Raw genomic sequence first — 21,468 nt, 5'->3', positions numbered from 1 at the left:
AAGAGGTCCATTAGGAAAGGCAACTATATATAAAACAGATATCATTATTATTATTATTATTATCATTATTATAACTTTAATTTTACTTTATGTTTTATATATAGATTCTGCTCTTTCTTCTGCATATGTCTGAATTTACCTGATAATTAACTATTGCTGTGGATTGGTCTAAATGTTTTGAAGAAATGCCTTTATATATTTATATATATTTCTTGAAAAGCAACAAGGATAGTTAAGTAACAACATCTGTTACTAAACAAAAATGTGTGCAGTTGCCTGTAAAAAGACAGTAGAAAACAAAATGAAACTTGTTTTCTATATCAGCCAAACAACACATACGACAATAAATATAAATTTAGGTTAATAATTATATTTGCTCACATTTTTCAAGGCAATTGATTTCCTACATTTTGAAAAGTAAAATCGACTTGTCAGATTTCACAGTGCAGCAGTGAGGACATGATGGACAGTTTCTTACCCGCAGTCAGGCGCCGGGCACCATCGGCAGTCTGGATCGGAGGCGAGGCACCTCCGCAGCAGGAACTCCTCGTACTTCTCCAGTAGGGCCGCGTCATCCAAGATGTCTGCCACCTGTCGCGGGGCCAGTCTCTCGGCACACTCGGGGCAGCTGAGCTGGACTCGGCTCTCTGTGATCTCGATGCGGAGGTACTGCCGCAGGCAGCAGAGGCAGGAGCGGTGGCTGCACCCCAGCAGCTCGGGGAGCTGGTCGGCGGGCTGGCGCACCAGGCACAGGGGGCACTCCAGGAGGTTGGCGTCCCCGGAGGACGGGGCTCCACCCAGAGACGGCTGGCTGGAGGAGAGTGGCTTTGAAGGGGTGCTGGAGGCAGCGTCCTGGGGGGTTGTGGTGGCTGTGGTGGTGGTCGTTGTGGGCGTAGCAGAGGCTGCGGCGGGCACTGAGCTCAAGGCAGTCGGGAGAAGCTGTTGTGCGTGGTGGTGTTGGTGATGATGGGATAAAGGGGTGGCGGCTCCTCCTTTGGGGCCCCTGGCGCCCCGAGAGCCCCGTTTGCTGTGGAAGAGGCTGTGAAAGGAGATGCGGCCCTGGCGTTTGCCCGCCGCACGGCACTTAGGATTGGGGACGCCGCTCACCGAGGAGTGAGGCGACTCTGAGTCCTTTTCCGATCCCATTTTTCCCAGAAGAGACACACAGGACTGGTTATTGTCCCCTGAGACACGTCAATGTATCGCAGAGGGACGCTCAGTCACACACACAAGGGAGGATGTGTCCCCTTGTGAGAGCAAAACAGGAATGCAAATGCTATCGGAGCTCCTGTCAGGGAAACTTGAAACAGTCCTCTTTCTTTTATGAGAAACAGAACGTCATCAGGAAAAAAAGAGTGAGATAACAGAGACGTAACAACAGAAAATGAAAGAGATTGCGCAAAAAAAAAATCCCCTTCAGCTCCTGGACTTTCTCTAAAATTTGGCGATCAAAAGGTTCACAAAGACGAAAGAGTAGCAAATCTTTTATCTCCCAGGCAAGACGTCGAGGTGAAAAATTACTGTCAAAAAAGATTAATGTCTTTTCCGATGAATGACTCTCCTTAGAAATAGTAAAAAAACAGACACATCCACGGGGCAGAGTTCACTCTGAATGTTGTGATAATTCCTCAGTTTGAATCCTCCTCAGCTGTTATTCAGAGCCTCTACTCTGCTCGTCCTCCTCCCGTTCTTGTTGCCGGTCTCTCTGAACGGTCTTTTCTGTCAGGAAGAAGAGAGCAGGAAGTTAACACAAAGAGCATGCTCAGTATGACACACACCTCCCTTCCTCTCTCTGCTCTCTCTCTCTCTGCTTTGCTCCTCCTGGCTTTCTATCTGATCATTAACTCTTTTGACCCTGAACTACAAATCTGTGCCTGCTGATTACATTTAAACACACAGACGGACTCATACACGCAAGATAATGCTCCACTCTATGTGTTAAACAACCATGATTAAAATGTTACATCAAAATTAGGAGGCAAGTTAAAACACAGACTAAAACACATGACATCATCAACCAGTCTGACCAATCATGTATTCATGTGAAACCAGTCTCTCTCTCTCTCTCCATCACGCTGAGCACCGCAAGCTCTTCCTCCACTTCACACTGCGCTGCTAGTGCCGTTGCCATGGCGACGCTCACTATGAGCAAGGCAAACAGCGACCCACTCTGTGACTCTGGCACTTATGTATACGCACACACATACACACACACACACACACACACACACAAAAGAACGAACACATATACCCCAGTAAACAAATATACAATGATACACGTGTAAATATACATGCAAAATGCAGAAACACACACACACAAGTACACACTCATACACAAATGCATGTTATATTCTTTAGGCACAAAATACACACACACCCCCACACACACAAAAACACATGTGCAGTTGTTCAAGAAACAACCTGTTCAAACCTGTAAATGAGCAAACTCTCTAAAAATCCTCATATACATTCTCTGTACCCAAATGTACACACACACACACACACCTCTGAATGAACACGCGAGTGAAAAGCGATAATTATGTACACACACACACAGATAATTACACCCTGTGTCCTCACTACAATCACAGGCTGTGTGAGTTATTATTAAGGAGTGTGTGAAAGACACACTTAGCAGGTCTCAGTGTGTTTTTAAGTCAGATGTTAGGTTTGACTAAACATGTATTTTTTGTGTGAGAATTTTTTGATTGGTTTAGTGTTTTAATTTAGATGAAGGGTTAAATGCGTCTTAATGGGTTTAAAATCTTCATAAAAGGGGGGGTCAGGCGGCTCAGTGGTTAGAGCAGGTGCCCCATGTGCAGAGGTCATATCCTCGACACAGCGGCGGCGGGTTCAATTCCAGCCTCGGCCCTTTGCCCTCTCTCTTCCCCTTTCATAAAACCCCGAAAAATCTTTTTAAAAATTCTCATAATTGTACTTGTAAAATAGATAATTGAGCTGAAATGAGACATTTCTGAGAAGGTTTTCTGCAGCACAAACAGGGAGTTAAGTCACGTTATTCAACACTAAACTGGATTTAAAAGACCAAACAGCTCCAGGGCACCGGACAGCCTCGACTCCCCGCCAGATAAGCAAACTTTCTGTTGCTGCCGTTACACAGGTGAGACCCAGCGCTGCCAATGGTCCCCAGCCCGCTGTGACTACCAGCGCCGAGGGGGTTTGCAATAGCCGAATTCAACCTGCTAAAGCCACTGACCAAAGGTCCGTCTCCATGGCTGCTCTCCTCTGGGGAAGCAGTCCACAGCGGCGGGGAGCAAGGTGGCGGGTCGGTGGGCTGGCTAATATTAGCTCTCTATTTCTTGTCTCATTTGTGGTCTGATAAACTGAGGAAGACAGCAGGGCAACAATGGGCTGATTGAGTGATGAGATTTACGATGAAATAATATTAAATAAATCAATGTCTGGGAAACACTGGCTTACTGTGTGAACCCATACGCTTGTGGTCATCCAGTCAGAGGGCTTTATGCTGTGTTTACACGAGAACGTTTTACGCAGCGAGTTTAGAGACAAAGTCAATGCAAAGACACAAATAGATGCAAATTCATGTCAGGCGGTGTGATGGATGCGTTGGACATGGCATGATGGATGTGAAAACGCGTAATTCGCGTCATCAACGTCCATCGTGCAAGTTGAAATTAGCATTAAGTTATAGTTTAGATTCTTGGGACATTACAGAGATTCACAAATGAAGGACGAACTATGTCGCTGTCTGTGGACACATGGAGCTACACTCCGCATCAGTGCTGCACAGAGACAGAACAAATAAGGACTTGAAGGGCTCAGGGATCAGTGAGCAAAGCTAAAGTTACACAGTAAGCTCTGAAATTACACCTTTGTTTTGTGTAAGCTCCAAAAAAAAGGGTTTGTGATACTGGCAGAAATCAGCATATTGGCCGATTCCGATATTTCATTTAAAAGCCATTATCTGTCAATACTGATGAAATGCATGATATTGTGCATGATGATATTGTCATGTATCCCTGATATTTGCCCTCTGAGATGTAGTGGAGAGTGAGCTGCAAAAATTTAAATACGGTACTCAAATAAGGTTCACGTTCCTCTAATTGGTTCTTGAGTAACCGTGAGCTTCACTTTCCTCTTTGAGACAGAAGAGACACTTCTGACACTTCGCCATTAAGTCAAACGTATTTCATGTTAGACATCTGCAGCCTTCAAACCGATGTGAGATATTGATAACCTCCATCACGGCGCCAACGTGCTGCGGGCTGCAGGAAGAGGAAGGACAAACTTCTGAGCCGAAGTCAGAAATCAATAAACGAGGAGGATTTCCACCGTTCCACAGAGGAAATGTTGAACTTTTTATGTGCACTTTTACACACAGCTACACACCGTACAGACACATCCATTTATTGGTAGCCATGGCAACCATCACTCTCCATCTTCTCAGAGGTCAAACTGGGTCTTTGTTGAAATGCGTGTAAATGTATAAAAAGCCTGCAGATCCTAAATATACCCTCCGACAGGCTGCGTTTGAAATAGCCCTCTGCTCTGCCTCTACCCAAAGCATCACACACGCAATCACACAGTGTCACAGACGGCAGCCTGTGTGTGTGTGTGTGTGTGTGTGTGTGCAGCTTTCATCCTCCTCCAACACAGGACTCCCATTTGGCCCAGTTCTCCCGATACTGGAATCAAACTGGTGCAACTTTAATCATGTTTCTGTTTTGTGATGTTTTGAGATAACAGAAGCAAATAAGCTCTGAAAAAGAAATGCTTATTTCTCTCTAACAAACGTCTCCAATGACAACATACACACACACACACACACACACACCTCCTATTTGTTTTTAGGAAAAGCAGAGGCGCGGTTCTTGATTGCTGATAAAGATTTCCTGCTTCACTAAAGAGGTGACATCAAACGACTACGATCAGAGCAACCTTTTTCTTCATCTGGTGTCAGATCTCTTTATCTGCTCACTTGTTTCTCACATCTCTTTGAGCCTGTTTACACCCAGTATTAACATGCGTTTTGGATGATTTGAACGCTAAATAGTGTGAAGTGTGAAGGACCACCAAGATGCATTGTGACCTGATCAGTCAAAGCTCTTGCGGAGGTGGTCTGAGGTGCATTTGATTACATACCTTTTGACGTCTGAACGCTGTTATCTGTTATATGATACATGATAAAATATGTATTGCATGCGCCCATATGCCTCATTCCCACTGCACAAAAAACCTGCTAACACCAGCTAACATCGAACTTTTTAATGCAATGGGAAATTGTACAATTGGCATTCACACCTGGGTCAAATGACTCTGCAGAAGACGTGGGTACTTATCGTCTCCAGCCCCGATTGGCACTGATGGAACAAAACACCCTGGTGAACTGAATCTTACACACTTATTAGGCTTCATTTTTGAAAAATTTAGTGTTTCCTTCTTCTTGTCATTGTTTTATTAGCCCTGTTAGGGGCTCATAAAGGGGCTGTTTAGCAAAGAGTTAAAGCTGTGTGAACACATTGATATCAAGCACATGTTTAACACACAAAACTAAATCAAATAAAAAACATATACAATTTGAAGTGGCAACCTTATCAGTGCACCAGACATAAGATAATGAGAGATTTGATTCGTCCTCAAAAGACGTTCACGTGTTGCAAAATGTGCAGTGATGATTGAATAACGATGCTTATTTTCTATGTAACAGTATAAGAAATAAATTACATGAGAGCAGGAGAAACTGACAGAGAGAGAGTGTGTGTGTGTGTGTGTGTGTGTGTGTGTGTGTGTGTGTGTGTGTGTGAGCCGTGATCATCATGTCGTCGTTTGGCAGATCTGGTCTGAACAGCCTGAGAGCTTCACAATCTGGGCTTGATTTGTTATCAACATGCTCATACACACACTTTGTTCTGCACTTCTCCTCCTACTCCACTGCTGCTCAATTCAGCATTCTCACACACACACACACACACATGCATGCACACGAACACACACACACACACACACACACACACACACTCTCACACACAGCAGCTAAACCTCCTCTTCTCACACTCTTAATGCACTGGCAAACCATTTCTCCTTATTCTATTGTTTAACTTGTTTCAGTGGCTCTCTCTTTCTTTTTCTTTCTGTCACTCTCAATTTTACACACACACACACGCACACACACACACACACACACACACACACACACACACACACACACACACACACACACACACACACACACACTCTCACACACAGCAGCTAAACCTCCTCTTCTCACACTCTTAACACACACACACTGCCCTCCACACTCTCAGCCCAAATGCCTGTTTAAATCCTTTTGACCGCCAGAGCTTCAGATACACACTCAGTCTGGACAAAAACAAAAAGTTCAGTGGAAATAAACTAATGTTTACGAATGCATCTATAACTCTGTGTGTCAGTGTGTTTTAGTTTGAGGATAAACGTTACGCAACATGAAAGCTTACAAAAATAAAGATTAAACCGGAGTCTGAAGGCTCCGCAGCAGCTCGTCTCGGCTCACTGATGTCTGTGAGGTCACTTCCCATCATGCACAGATAGTCAGGAGCAACTGCTTCTCAGAACAAAGAAAGCTGCTGATTTTTATTCCTTCCATCTGTGGCAAGACTGCAATTAACTAAAATTAAGGTTGGGAAAGAAAAACAGCAGCACTGTGTTCTCAGGACAGAACACACACTGTTTGAGGGAGGCATATTTCCAGAGGAGGTGAAGTGTTTAATCAAGTTCTGCACTTGAGGCCATTTTATGCCCAACGCCACTATAGTTCAGAGGCAAAAATTGTACTTTAAATTCCGCAAACTTTATTTAAAAGCTTTATTTCACAAATTATGATGATTTAACATATGAAACATATGAAGATTTTCGTAAAATATTATGCATTGTATATAAAACTACCCAAAAGTGTATACAAAAAATAAATTTAGCTTCACCATAACCAACTACACCAGTTCCAATTTTTCAACTTTATTACCCAGTTTCGAAACATTTGTTAGAAGTAAACAACAGTAATAACATTGGTTACTATGGTGAAATAAATAAACTCAATACAAAACTCCTGGACTTTTCCAAAACTGATTCTATGACTTTCCCAGGCCTAGAAAACGAGAATTACACAACTTTTCCAGGTTTTCCATGACCGTGAGAGCCCTGATAATAGCAAAGATTTTTGCTCTCAGTTTCAGAGTGAGGTTGAAAGAACATGTCACCTCATATTGGACTAGCTTTACCAAAAATTGGACAAAAGTGACCAACACTGCCTCATAAACCCTTTAATGACCAAATGGTCTTTCCTCTAGTTTTTAAGACTTTAGGACAAACTTTAGATTTCAGTCTAATTTTTTTTGTAATGATCTAAGTTGAACACAATCATTAATAAGCTGTTCAATCCAACACAAGTGATTACACACTTGGTGTAATCAACACTGGAGCCTCTAGAGGCCACAAGTGGGGATTTTAATCTTCTGTCTTTATGGGACATTTAAACTATAATGCTCAGTGTTCCAAAACTACCATAATGAAACCTTACAGCCCAATTCAAGGTCCGTAATGAGTTGTCCTGCATCAGAGTCTCTCACACACACACACACACACACACACACACACACACACACACACACACACACACACACACACACACACACACACACACACACACACACACACACACACACACACACACACACACACACACAGAGTGAGAGGCCCGTGTGCTCTGCAGGTAATCTGTTCTCAGCAGTTCTCAGACAGACTGTTCTGTTTTAGACCGTAAATCTACGTCTCAGCACTTTGGGATCTCTGAGTCTCTCACTGCTGCGGGGCATGGCCAACCTACATGCTGCGACTGGCAGCACACACACACACACACACATGCAGTTCATACACTCTGTCGCCAGGTAAAACTAATGCAGTGTAATGCAACAGTCCTGCAACAATTCCTTCCCTTAATGAAGGTTATACGTTTTTGCTGAAACTGTCTGGCCTTGAGTCAACTTAACTTGTATTTAGGAGGCAGCAGTTCGTGTTTCTGCTATGTTGTTCACCCCACTAATCACCGAGGACAGCCTCAAGAGAGTAAAAAAAATTTAAAAAAAAAAACAAAAAAACATTTCTGGGTTCTGGCTTCTCAAATGCGTGTTTTTGTTATTTTATATTATTGTAAAATAAAAATACATATGTATGAATGTATGGATATATATGAATGTCTTTGGTCTGGTTGGGGAAAAAAACACAATTTTACATTTTTTCACCGACAATTAAAGGTCCAGCGTGTGAGATTTATAGTGACATGTAGCAGTGAGGACTGAAGACTGCAAACATCAATTTACACATCACTTTGCTGAGCATGAAACGAAGACATAAAATACAATACATCACTCAAAAATAAATAAAAATGTTCACAACAACAAACTTACAAATGCAACAAAGAATCAATGAAGCCATTTAGTTACTTATTCAATAACATAAAAGAAACAAATACTTAAGAAGAGTTTTTAAGGCTGGAGTGATTCAGCTTGCGTGGGTTTCTCTGGCAGCTTAGCGGGCCATAATGAAGAATGATTACACACACACACACACACACACACACACACACACACGTATGCTTCAGCGTAATAAGCCGTGTGCTACAGGTGTGCTGCTGAGAGCTGATTGGTGTTATGCAACAAGATGATTCACTGCCAGCTTCAACACGTCTGCACTGACAAGGATTCACACTACAGTACCACACACACACACACACACACACACACACACACATGCACACACACACACACACACACACGTACAGTCGCCTGAACACTTCAGCTTCACACGTCTTTAATGAAGTCATCAAGGAAAAAGTGCTCAAAACCTCTGACACATTGTCAGTGTAGATTTGGTTGACGTGACTCAAATTTTTTTCACCAGTTTATCTCCTGAAACATTTAACTGGCTGCACTGTGTTTAGGCAAATAGTCTAGTTTCAGTTAGCCAGCAGGTTTCCATGCAATGAAACAAGAACAAAACCTTATTTGTCCTCAATTTACCTATATACCTATATATCGAGTTCTCATTTTTCTTCGCACTACTTGGTGGACGAGATTAGTCAGAGTATGTAAAGTACTCTGAAGAATAACAAAAGTACTTAATTCTTAAATGGCAAAGTACTCGTTATGTTAAATGTCAGAGAATTCATATAGTATTTATGCAGATCTCTGTCAGGTGTTCATGCTATAGACGTCAGTTTTTGAGCCAAAATGTTGCCTGCAGCACACGTTAGAGCTTGTTTGTTTCTCAGCCAAGACGATTTCTGAAAAACTTGCAGCCCCCTAAACATTAACCCTAAATCTGAGCAAATTGCCCTGATTTTTTTTTTTTTTTTTTCAAAAACATGGGGAGAGAGCAATGAGCAACTAAAGGTCTGACCTCAAAATTAGCAAGATATGAGTGAAGAGCATAAGAAAATGCCTAAAATTGTTTAAAAAAAAATAATTAATTATTTAAAAAAAAAACACAGGAATGACCTGGAAAAAGTCCATTAAAATTAGAATAAGTTTGTAACATAATTTTAAATATGATCATTATGAATAAAGTTTTTCCCTAGCTTTTTTTATTTTTTTTTTCCTGCTTTAAAGATAATAAAGAGGCCCCCAGTAGCTTACTTGGTGCCTCATATACAGAAGCTATGTCCTCGCCCCAGCCACCGCAGGTTTGACTCGCACCTCATCCCCTCTCTCTCCCCCTTTCAAATTTTAAAATTCCTATCTGACCAAAGGCAAAAAGCAAAAAAAAAACATCTGGAAATAATCTTCTTACCAAAGTTGCTCATTGACTTTTTTCTCATAGTTTTGAAAGAAATCAAAATAATTCGTCTCGGGTTCAAAAGTTTAAATACTTATGAAAGGTCTCTGATGGCAGCACAAAAAAAGTGATGTCGATCCAGATTTTAAAGGGTTAAGGGAGCAGAATCTGATGGGTCACAGATTTTGGTGTAACACCCCTAACGGCCATTTACGTGTGAGGAGTCAGCAGTCAATGATCAATAAAACAGGTTTTTAAACAATAATGAATAACGACAACCACAAGAGTTACATGTGCACACAAAATATTAGGCTGATTGTTCCAGTAGTTTGTGAGATAAGCTGAAGAGACACACACACACACACACACACACACACACACACACACACACACACACACACACACACACACACACACACACACACACACACACACACACACACACACACAGATGGCCAAATGCACGATCCCGTTTGGATCAGATCCAAGTATCTCACAGCTGAACATAAGTGCAGTACTTGATGATGTACTCCCGCTGCTGTCAGTGACACACAGCAGCCTTTCTGTGGTCACACAATCCTATGATGAGGAGAAGGAAATATGTTTCACCCCGTTCTGCCAAACACATTATTTATTTAATGTCTTGAGCCTCGTCTTTCCGAAGAACATCACTGCTGTTTGTCGTCATTGCCGATTCCTGAGAAGTGTCTGGCTGCTCCGCCTCTGAACTTTCTCACTGCTGTTTCCTCTAACACACAAACACGCCTCGATAAACCAGTTCACCAGCCTGTATTTGTTGAAAAAATATTATGATCAGCCAAAAGCAAACAGATAACAAAATAAAACTGGATTTAACCTTCTGAACTCTGCCATGGAAACAATTATCAAGATGGTATGTTTGCTTATTTTGATGTGATTTCTCTAAGTATCTTTAAAAGTGTCACATCGCTAAAATCTGTGCAATTTAGGCTATAAGGTTAAATAAGTTAGTCAGCCATAACAATTGATAAAAGTTTAAAATAGCGTCATAAATAAAATTTAAAAAATCTAACAATCAAATTTTACAAAACAAACACACAAAATTAGGACCGTCAAACATTTATTTTTAAAATTGTGATTAATTGCAGAATTTCTTTAGTTGATTAACTATGCAGATTATTGATTATTGTGTTTTTGAGATATGCTCATTTATTTTATGTTTATTTTTATATTTATTTTGTTGGTTTATTTTTATATTTATTTTGTTGGTTTATTTGTTTATTTATTTTCAGATGTTTGTAATTTTTTACCATATATTTTATACAGATTTCTTTTACTAGGTTCATTTTTATTTGTATCTATATATTTTCATATTTTTTTTGTAAGAAGTTACCTTTATTTATATATTTCAATTTCATTACAATGAGTTTTGCACTGCATTATACTGGGAAAATGTTTATCTTAATAAATTAGTACGTTTTGTGAAGATATTCTACAGTCCTACATTTGAGTCCAACTCAAACAATAATCTCTGGCGGATATTACATGGGAATAGTGGTACTGTTGTGAGTTTGCACTGCATGTAGAGTAAACTAATGTAATGCCGTGGCACACAGAAACTTAGCCTTCTGCTGCGAAAAGAATGAATAGTTATTCGGGTTCTTATGTAAATGGATTTGAACAGGATCATGCAAACAATAATCACCTACAACCATCCACGGTACGACCGTTTTTAAAGGGTTAAACGTAAAAAAGGTCCCTAACTGCAGACACACACGACAAAAATGAGTAATTTAGGAACATTTGTCTTTCTAATGTTTCACTGATCAGACTAAAGTGATGATCCTGTTGTTGCACTCAGTGTTCAAGAGCATTTGATCACTTTGGATGAGAGTTCAGCTCAAAGCCTGAAGTCCACAGTGAATGAGGACTTTGTTTTAACATGAACAGACAGATCCACAGAGAGCCGGGCTCCGACAGACGGCTCGGATCAGCCTGTTTGAAGCCGTACTCACTAAAACCCCGCTAATCTGAGAGCAGCGGCCCGGCAGGCTCTGTACAGGACAGGTGGTCCACGACTCGACACGGGAACTAATAATCTATTAGGTGAACGTGTGTGTTTGGGGGGGCTGATTAGGGACCATCAGCTAATAGCCACTGGGGTAACAACGTAAACACTGACCCCAATAACAATAAACACACAAAGAGATAGAGAGAAGTGCTCTTGATATAAATAGAGCTGTATATAACGTATGTTCACATTCTTTTTATTGTATGTTTACTGTGTTTAATGATCCGCTCATGAGACCATACATTCTCTGAAACAACCACTGACACTCCTTAAAAATGATTTTTTATTACTTTATAACAACTTTTTCAAATATATGCTACTTAAAAACATAAAGTCAAAGCAGGATTAGAACTGAATACTTAAATATAACTAAGGGACTGTTTGTTATTTATGAGAGGGGAGGAGATGGTGCAAAAAGAGGCAGACATGTTAAATAATTTTTAAGTTTAAGTTTTGAAATTTTAGCTTAAGGGTGGGGCTTGCAACTTTAAATTGTTGTATTTTGTATTTATTTTACAGCCAATTTTGAAAGAAAAGATGCCTTTCAAACCTGTGAAGAAAAACATTTTGGCAATTTCTTTTTAATTTATGGTGATTTTTGAAGAAAAATGCCTTTTTTTTTACTTTTTTGGGGCAAAATTTAAAGAAAACACTGGAATAATTTTTAAATGTATTTATTTGTTAGCAATTTTTGAAGAAATATTTTGGCTTTTTTTTTTTAAAAAAGATGTCTTTGATACCTACCAGTGACTGTGGTGTTTCCCAGTAGCATTTGTGGCAGAAAATGTTATACAGTGGACGAAGCTGGGTGTTTTTATTTACCTATTGGTGCCTCAGCCACCTAATCTGGGTGTTTTTAAATGAAACATCACAGTGTTTCCGAACAGCTTTTGAGCCACCAAATCTCTGTAATTCACATCAACTCATTGCAGCATTTCCCTGCTGCCTTTTAACCATCAAATCTGCGGGTTTTTATAGACGTGTCCCTGCTTTCCAGAAGCTTTTTTGCCATCAAACATGGGTCTTCTACGCCATATAATACAAACTTTTCCTAAAAATAATCAGAAACAAATGTTTTTTGTGCCTAAATGCAACCAAATTTCAATGAGTCAGCTAAAAAAATAATCTACAAATGCAACATACCCAATAATACAATACAATATAAACATTTTTTGTTTTTTCATTTCATTTTCAGTATAAAGTTGGAAACTAGGTCAGTGTAGCTAATGAAAGCCAGAGAGCAGCGTTATTAAGACGGTTCTGTTGTCTCAGCTGCACTCAGCCAACAACAGTAAAGTAGCCGTTGTTGTGTTGTCAGGCATCGCCCGGCCCTCAGGCCGTTTTAACGGACCACACGGATCACAAGCTCACACTGCACATCTTCATTATTAGGGCTAAATGCTCCTTCTTTTGGAGACGAGAGGTCAGGCAGAACGTCCTCACTTTGGAGGTTTTCTGTGAGAACATTTGGTCATCGTAGAAAAAACACTAGTGAAGGCCACGTCCAGCGAGCAGGAGGACCGGCTGACTCACGCAGATTAGATATCACAAATGATTAACTGGGTTTTAACGACACATTAGATCAGAAAAGATAAGTCGGCAACCTCGGTGTTGATTCGCGGTGTTCTGGGTGACCTCGCAGCTGCCTCCTCCCACACAAACCAGGAATGAAATGTCGTTTTTTAAAGCAATCATTCAGTGAAGCCATGACCTCTCTTAACAACTCAGTTATACACACAAACATTTACAGTGACACCGGCGGCCTGCTCGATCCGAGCGGGCCGACGGGATGTTAGTGGAAATTAAAGAGATAAAAACTGAAACATCCCTGACTCATGTCCACCGAGGAAACTATTTTAACGTGCCGATCCCTTCTGTCACTTCCTAACTGTAAAACTGTCAGTTTACAAAAATGCCAAAGAACATCTGCATAAAAATAAACATTTTTACAAGATAATCTTAAATTCAAACGCATCTCAAAGCCTTTATCTGTAAAATGTAGTCAGCCACTCCCTAACATCATGGGACGAGTTTTTAGTTTGGCCTGTGTCCACTCACTAACATGGAGGGGCGGGCTTTATGACCCATACTGCAGTCAGACACCAGGGGGAGATCGATACTGAACACGCGTCGTTCGTCTTTACGTACAGTCTGTGGTCGTGACCCGTAACCTAAAACAGCAGCGTACTGTTAAGTACCTCTGTCCTGCTGCTACAAGTGGAGCAACCGTCAATGTACTGCTAACTGTTTCACATGAGTACAGTATTTTACTGTAATACTGTACTGGACAGTCACCACAGTCAGCAAAAACAGCGCAAAAACTAGGACTAAAGACGCTCACCGACAGCCCGACATTAACTGATGGTTTGGTGTGTCAGGGCCCTTACTCTTCACGAGGAAGAGAAGCTAAAAGAAGCAGCGCACATCCAAAAGTGATAAAAACTAGGTGCTGGACCAAGCAAAGATAAATATGAAAGAATAAATAAAGTCTGCACATTAGTGCATGCTCCCACAACAATTTATTCTATTACCTCCACATGTGTGAGCCCTTCCTCAGACAAGAAAGAGAAATTTACCACAATTTTGTCAAAACAGGACAATTTGTGCACGCTCAAGGACGCTTTAGTTCTAGCATGTAAAGATTTTCATCAATGTCTTTGCTAAAATGAGGCTATCTGGCTAGTTGAATCAAGTATTTTGACCGAAAACAAAACCTCACTGCACATCAGCTTTCAACACACATACTAATGAACACACGTAAAAAAAACACACTGGCACAAAACAAGTGCAAATGCAAGTACATGTGTTTCGCTTTTTCTTACCTGTGTGTCTAGTATATCAGCATTATTTTTAACTGCAACTTCAAAGCCTCTATTTATAAAAATCTTGTCAAAATGCTATGATTGTATCACCCATCAGTTTAATCTCACAGTCAAAAGAAAGTGAACCAGACCAGTTTGAACAAAAACAAACACATTTTCACGCACTGTTGGTTTCCTATCACATAAAAGTCAGTGCGGAGTGACATAAACACATTTAAAAAAAAGCTGTTTCACTTTCATTAATGTTTGTTTTATTTTCTGGTCATGAGAAAATTAGCACTTCTAGTAAACTAGTTGGACAAAATTGTCTTTTTCTCATCACACAGAACACCAAGTACTGACTGTTTACTGTCAATATTTCACACATTTACAAGAAGCGCTTTCCGAACAGCAGGGCCACCCACATTAAAACGCCGTGGATAATGTGTTATTTTGTAAGCAAAGTGGTTAGAATTTGGCGTGCACATGTGGGGGCGAGCTGACGATGAGGGTGATATTACCGATAATGGAGACAGTCCTTCCTTCTGTGGAAAAAACCACCCTGACAAACGCGATGCGTGCTCCTCCCAGGAATTCAACTCGACACACACCCTCAACCTGCACAATGTCTGTGTGTGTGTATGTGTGTGTGTGTGTGTGTGTGTGTGTGTGTATAATCCTCTTCCCTAGAAAATCATCCAAACATCTGGCAAAATGCAGCTCACCCAAACCAAGAGTTTTGTTCCCTTTAACGACCTAAAAGCAAACGCCAAATGAGTTTGAACAGAGGGACGTGTGTGTGAGGGAAAGGACGCAGCCTATTATCTATTTACACACCCTCTTTCAGTGGAAACAGACCACACAGTTGGACAATTTCCATATCACCACTTCAATGATGCTGCATTCATTGTTACTGGAACTAACATCTTTCTAATTTCTCTATGAGGATTTTTTTTTTGACAAAAGGCCAGAGCTTATTTTGTGACTATAACTGATTAAAAACATGTGATGAGTAGATTTAGGTATAAATGCTGATGTCAACAAGACACATGAGCTCTGAGACAGATGTGAACCAAAGTGACTGAAGTATCTGCCATGTCATCCTCAACCCCACAGAGAATCTGTCCTTTGGTGTTATTTGCAATAAACGCAATACTTGTCATTTTACTTAAAGAAATATGCAGAATATAAGCAATCAATGCATCAAATGACAGTGACAACATGGTAGTAACAAACGCGGCCAGACAAGAAATTTGCAAATAACTAGCAGAGTAACTGAAGCTATCAGTTAAATAAAGTGCAGTAAATGGTGTAACAATGGCTTTCAATGGCAGCGTAAAATATAAATACTCAATTAAAATGCTATTACCTCAAAATTGTTACTTTTTACCAATGGTTGCAACTATCGAATAATTTTATTACAAATTTATCTAACAATCACTGACTATATCAACCAATAAATTCTTTCTTGGTGTCACAAAACAGTAAAAAAAAGCCCAAGCTTACAACTTCATAGTGCTTATTTTGGCTTGAAAACAACACAAAACCTAAATATATTGTTATTTGACTATCACAGAGGTCAAAAACCCATCAGCAAATATTACAGATTTGAAAAGTTGGAAGGAGTGAAATGTTTCTATCTATCAGGATCAGAGCTTGAAAATGATCATTTTTAGGAATAAATGCAGTAGGAGGCAGATGGGAACACAAATGGAGTTTGTTGCACTTCCTTTCTCGCCTCCTCTCTTTCCCACGGACTCTCATTAACACATCTGTCTCTCTCTCTCTCTCTCCCACACACACACACACACACACACACACACACACACACACACACACACACACACACGTATAAACATTTAAGTAGAGTCCAGGGCGATGCACTGGAAGGTGGAGGTGGAGGGAATCAGGCTGGGAGCTTCTATAATTAGAGGAGCCTTCAGGAGCCACACTGCTGAGTTGTTGAATGTTTAATGTCGGGCCTGCAGGCGTTACACTTGCAAAGAGCAAACCTCTGAGTCCCTTTTAACACACACACATACACACACATTGTCATAACACCCCCTCACTCTCACACACCCACAGAGGCCTGCACAGAGACGGGGTGAGCAGCAGTATCAGTAGTAAACTGGATCAGTGGACTCAGGTTTCAGAGAGGAAACGGCCACACAATACACGGACACACACACACACACACACACACACACTCACACACTCTACGGCTGACAACTGAGCGTGTAATTCCCAGCTATTGTCTGTAACCTGAAGCAAACACTGAGACGGGAACTTAAACCTCCTTTGGATGAGGTAATGGTCAAACACATCTGACGAGAGACAGGAACTGCTCCCGACATGAATCTTACGCAGATTATAAAATATGCTGTTTTTTAAGTGGAATCTGGTTTCAGTCACTGATTTTGTTTGGCTATAATTACTTCTAACATACAATATACAGAATATATTTTTGAAAAAGATTAAAATATTCAGGAAATAACAACAACCATGTGAAAATATATGGCACTTTCTACCTTTATTTTGTGCTTTAACAGACAGATTTTAAAAGTTATGCAAGGATAGGCCCCTGTATTTTAGAGCTTTACTGGGTATTTTGTATATTTTGTATATATGTTTCTTACTTTACATACTACCACTACATTTTTACATACTTTACATAATCAGACCATACTTTACATATTTATATTTTTACATATTTTACATACTAATGCTGACATTGTACTTTTTTAGACATGCTTTTATTTTTAGAGCTTTACTGGGTATTTTGTATATTTTGTATATATGTTTTTTATTTTACATACTACCACTACATTTTTACATACTTTACATAATCAGACCATACTTTACATATTTATATTTTTACATATTTTACATACTAATGCTGACATTGTACTTTTTTAGACATGCTTTTATTTTCACATACTTTGTACTTGTACGTCTTATTTCTACTTTTTTATAATTCTCTATTCTCTACCTTTACGTCACATCCATAAAATCAAAATAACCTAATACCTAAATTAGTTTGTTTTAGCCACCTAAAAAAGGCTCATCTAAAAACTGATCAACCATTTAAGTATATGCTATATTTGTAATGTTTTGACTCTTTATTTTGCCGTCAAATAGCCCTTTCTGACGGGATACTGAAGTCACCAGACTTCATTGACAAAAACAGTAATTTTACTTCACAGAACACTGGAGTACCTGGTCTACTGCGTTGATTCGATGATGTGTAAGGTCAAGCAGTGTAAATATTGTAAATATAGTGTAAACGTGAACTGATTTTTTAGGTGGGTTTCATGGGTGGCTAACAGGTTTTGCTGCAGCCCTGGCCACATCACTTACATTAGCTTCTGTGCCGGTACATTTGGCTGATCAAAGACAATAGCAAAGCGACACAGAACATAAAATAAGCACAACAGAAACTTCACCCAAGTCGGACCATCGAGTTGAACTCTATATCTTTACACATTACAGTTATGGCTGAAAATGACTACAGAAATAGACAAGTTTTCCAACATATCCCCACGATTAAAATCAATTCCCCAGTTGTCTATACAGAAGAGAGTATTGTTTTCTCAACATCCCGGTAATTAAATAAAGATTAGAGATATCTAAACGATGCCTTAGTCGAGATTAATTTTCTTAACATAAACGCATAACGCTAGCAATAATTTATTATGAAAACAGCATCGAATATGGTTATAAACAAAGAGTGACTGCTTGCCTGAAATATATCTTTTTATTTTAGCTTTTTATGTATTGTATGGTGGTATGAGTCATTTCTGTTTGAGCTCTTGGGATCAAATTATGAGAGAAAAGGTAGATTCTAGCTCAAAGGGAGCAGCGGCTGCCTCGGGACACTTCAGACTGTATCAGGTTATATGGTTGGTCATGAAAGAACATTTACTATTTATTTTTAATGGTTTAGACTTTCTGCTTTCATCTGCACAGCTCAGTCACATCCAAAACAAATGCTAAAAGCTATTTGCTGTTTGCCTCAGTTCGGTTTTAAATTTACACACCTGTCATCTGTTTAATCTGAACAAATACACACAAAAAACACTTAAGACTTTATAAATATCCAAACATCAATATGAAACACAAAGATTCATTATCACTACTGAGCTCACTACAACATAAACTGGTATTCGATCAGTCTGAGAAACGTACTTTAAACTTCGTTTACTACACTAATTCTGGCTGTTACTGATCCGTACTATTTACCATATCTAGTATTTTAAAGTCTCGATATTCACACAAAACCTCCATTTTGCCGGTTTTCTCCTCACCAAGGCTACCAAAACTTTACGATGCTGGAAAATTTCACCACACCTTTTCAACCTTGATCACAAAATCAGCCCTCACACACAAATAAATCCCCAAAATATACACATTATATTCCTATGATGAGTGTTTTTTGTGCCCCAATACCTTATACCTCCTCCTCTTCTTACCATATCATCATACTTCTTTTGTTATGAGCTCTACGAGATAGATCAATCAATAGATAGATAGATAAATACTTTACAGGAAATCACTTTACACAGCAACTACATTCACAATCGAACAGGAGACAGGAGATAAAACCTTAAATAAATTACTAACCTTAAATAAATTACTAAAAGAACCAAAATCATATTGATAATCCAATAAAAAAAAGTATATATCTTGAATCATAAAAAATGTTTAAAAAACAGTGTGTAATGTGCAATGTGGCTTATCTAAAAGGATCTCTCTTTTCTAAATTCACACTTTCACAGAAAAAAAAATGTATACAATGAATAGTACTTAATTTTATCAATATTTTTAGAAGTGAGTGTTTTTGTTCGTATTTATTGTTTATTTTCTCCTGTGGATAACTACAGACGTGCTTTCATGTTAGCTGTCTATGACCTGCCGTAACAAATGTACATTTTAAATGAAGGAATAATTGAGTATCTATCCATCTTACTGTCATGTATTTCCCTCACAGGATAATACTGCATGTCCTCAGCCCAAACAGTGACCAGGGAGTGGCAGAGCAGATGGAAATGTTTTAAAAAAAAGGGAAAGGATTTCAGACATCCTGGATGACTTGGACAAAGACTGCATGAAGCTGGAGACATTTTGTGTTTTTACATTTTATGATTATTTCCAGACATGCAGCAGCTCTGAGCCTGGACACTGATTTGCGTCCTCCCTGCATGTAACATGAGATTAGATGAGAATTTGGGTGGTTCTGGTCTGAGTTGACTCTCCTGACTGCGTGAAAATAAAGATAATTTAAGGGTGAGTTGGTGACAGTCCCTCAGATGTGTCCGTTGTTGTTTTTTATCTGTAGTTGCAGTGGAGCTCATTAAATGACAGACAGCTCGTGCAGCAGAGGTGGGTTCACCACCGGGCACTTACCCGCTCAGCACCGGGCTTCTTCGACAGGAGAGGCGGGCAGCGATGCGGCGGCCGCTCCGGCGCTTTTCTCGGCTCCCTGCTCCTCGCGTTCGTCGGTAAAAGCTGCTGTAGCGTCAGTCCTCCGGTACCGTGTCCGCCTGTGCTCGTGCTGGCAGGTGACGGCGGCCTCGGGTGTCTCTGCGCTCCGGCGGCGCACAAACTCTGTGTTAATCTCCGCAGCTCGCTGCGCTCCTCTCGCGCACTCCGCCGCTGCCCGTCGACGTCATGCAGGAAAGCCCCGGCCCAGACGTCACGCCGTCCATAATACGGAAACCCCACCCCGTGTCGTCACCGCCCCTTAGGACTTTCTTTACCGTAAATCCCAAAATGCATTTTCGCGAAAGAGGAGTCAAAAAGAAACTAGCTGGGAAATCAAAGAGAACTACAATAAATCACAGCATTTATTAATGATATCACGCTGATTTGTTTATTTACTGAGAGACAATAGCATTTAATTGCTCTTTTATGGCAATATTTTATGGCAACCCTTTACAAGTTTTGTTTGTTTATCATCCTTAATTGCTTTTTCATTTTTTTCAAGAGGTAGTACTACCGTAATCTTAGTTTCTTTAAAAAATGAACTTATTTTTTCATTTATTTTCTTTGAAAAAGCATGTTTTTTTTCAGTTTTATTTGTTATTTTTTCTTATTTTATTGCTGGCATTATTTTACTCATTGCCAATCAAATTTTATTGTTGGTCATTGCAATTTGGTCTATCATATTGTATTGATATTTTTGTCATTACAACAGTCTTCTGTCGGGCACTTTTAATCCAAAGTGCATTGGTTTGTTCAAAAGGTGCTATATCAATAAAGTTTGATGTGCAAAATTTGCAAGACATGTTACATTACAGACATTACATCATTGTACATCTAATGTCTTTATTTATATTATATTTACACTTCATACTATATATTTTTGCACATTTTCCTTGGGAATATTTTGCACATTTAGCACAAAACTACTACCGATCCCTTCATTTTAAAATATATATATTGTGTTTTGTGTGTGTGTGTGTGTGTGTTGCTTTTTGCAGTCCTCTGCTTCTATTTTTCTCTTTTTCTGTGTCTATTATGCACCAAAACACCAACACACATTCCTTGTATATGAAAATCTCATAGGCATTAAACCAGATTCTAGTTTTTAATAAATTACAGAACTTTTGCATCTGCCCACTTGGTAACCCTTTTGGTTATTTAGACTACTGCATTGGCCTGTTTACTGGGCCATGATTCTCCATCCTCGTGCCATTTTTGGATTAAAGCAAAAGCAAATCAAACATGAGGCAAATTAGGAATTCTTACCTCCAAAGCATGTGGCCTAAATCAAATAGGTAGATATCAAGTCTCAAAAATGTATCTGCAACTGCTGGTTTAAAGACGTGG

The 21,468-nt window shown here is 39.7% G+C and overlaps 1 protein-coding gene across 1 annotated transcript; it reads right to left on the bottom strand.

Moving 5' to 3' along the window:
• Positions 1-474: 474 nt before the first annotated feature.
• LOC121958136 (E3 ubiquitin-protein ligase RNF19B-like) lies at positions 475-20,253 on the bottom strand. The gene is made up of 2 exons (XM_042507007.1): positions 20,044-20,253; positions 475-1,719 (listed from the first exon to the last, which is right to left on the bottom strand). The coding sequence occupies exon 2, from the start codon at positions 1,144-1,146 to the stop codon at positions 475-477; it is 672 nt and encodes a 223-aa protein (XP_042362941.1). The 5' UTR covers positions 1,147-1,719; positions 20,044-20,253.
• Positions 20,254-21,468: the final 1,215 nt, after the last annotated feature.

The sequence above is a fragment of the Plectropomus leopardus genome, chromosome 18 (genome assembly GCF_008729295.1).
Source record: "Plectropomus leopardus isolate mb chromosome 18, YSFRI_Pleo_2.0, whole genome shotgun sequence".
NCBI lineage: Eukaryota > Metazoa > Chordata > Actinopteri > Perciformes > Serranidae > Plectropomus > Plectropomus leopardus.
Note: the sequence above shows the minus strand (reverse complement) of the source record. Positions and strands in the feature narration are given on the sequence as shown.

What these genes read in the sequence shown, in the direction of transcription:
- LOC121958136 (XM_042507007.1), bottom strand. Translation starts at nt 1,146, where the DNA reads ATGGGATCGGAAAAGGACTCAGAGTCGCCTCACTCCTCGGTGAGCGGC.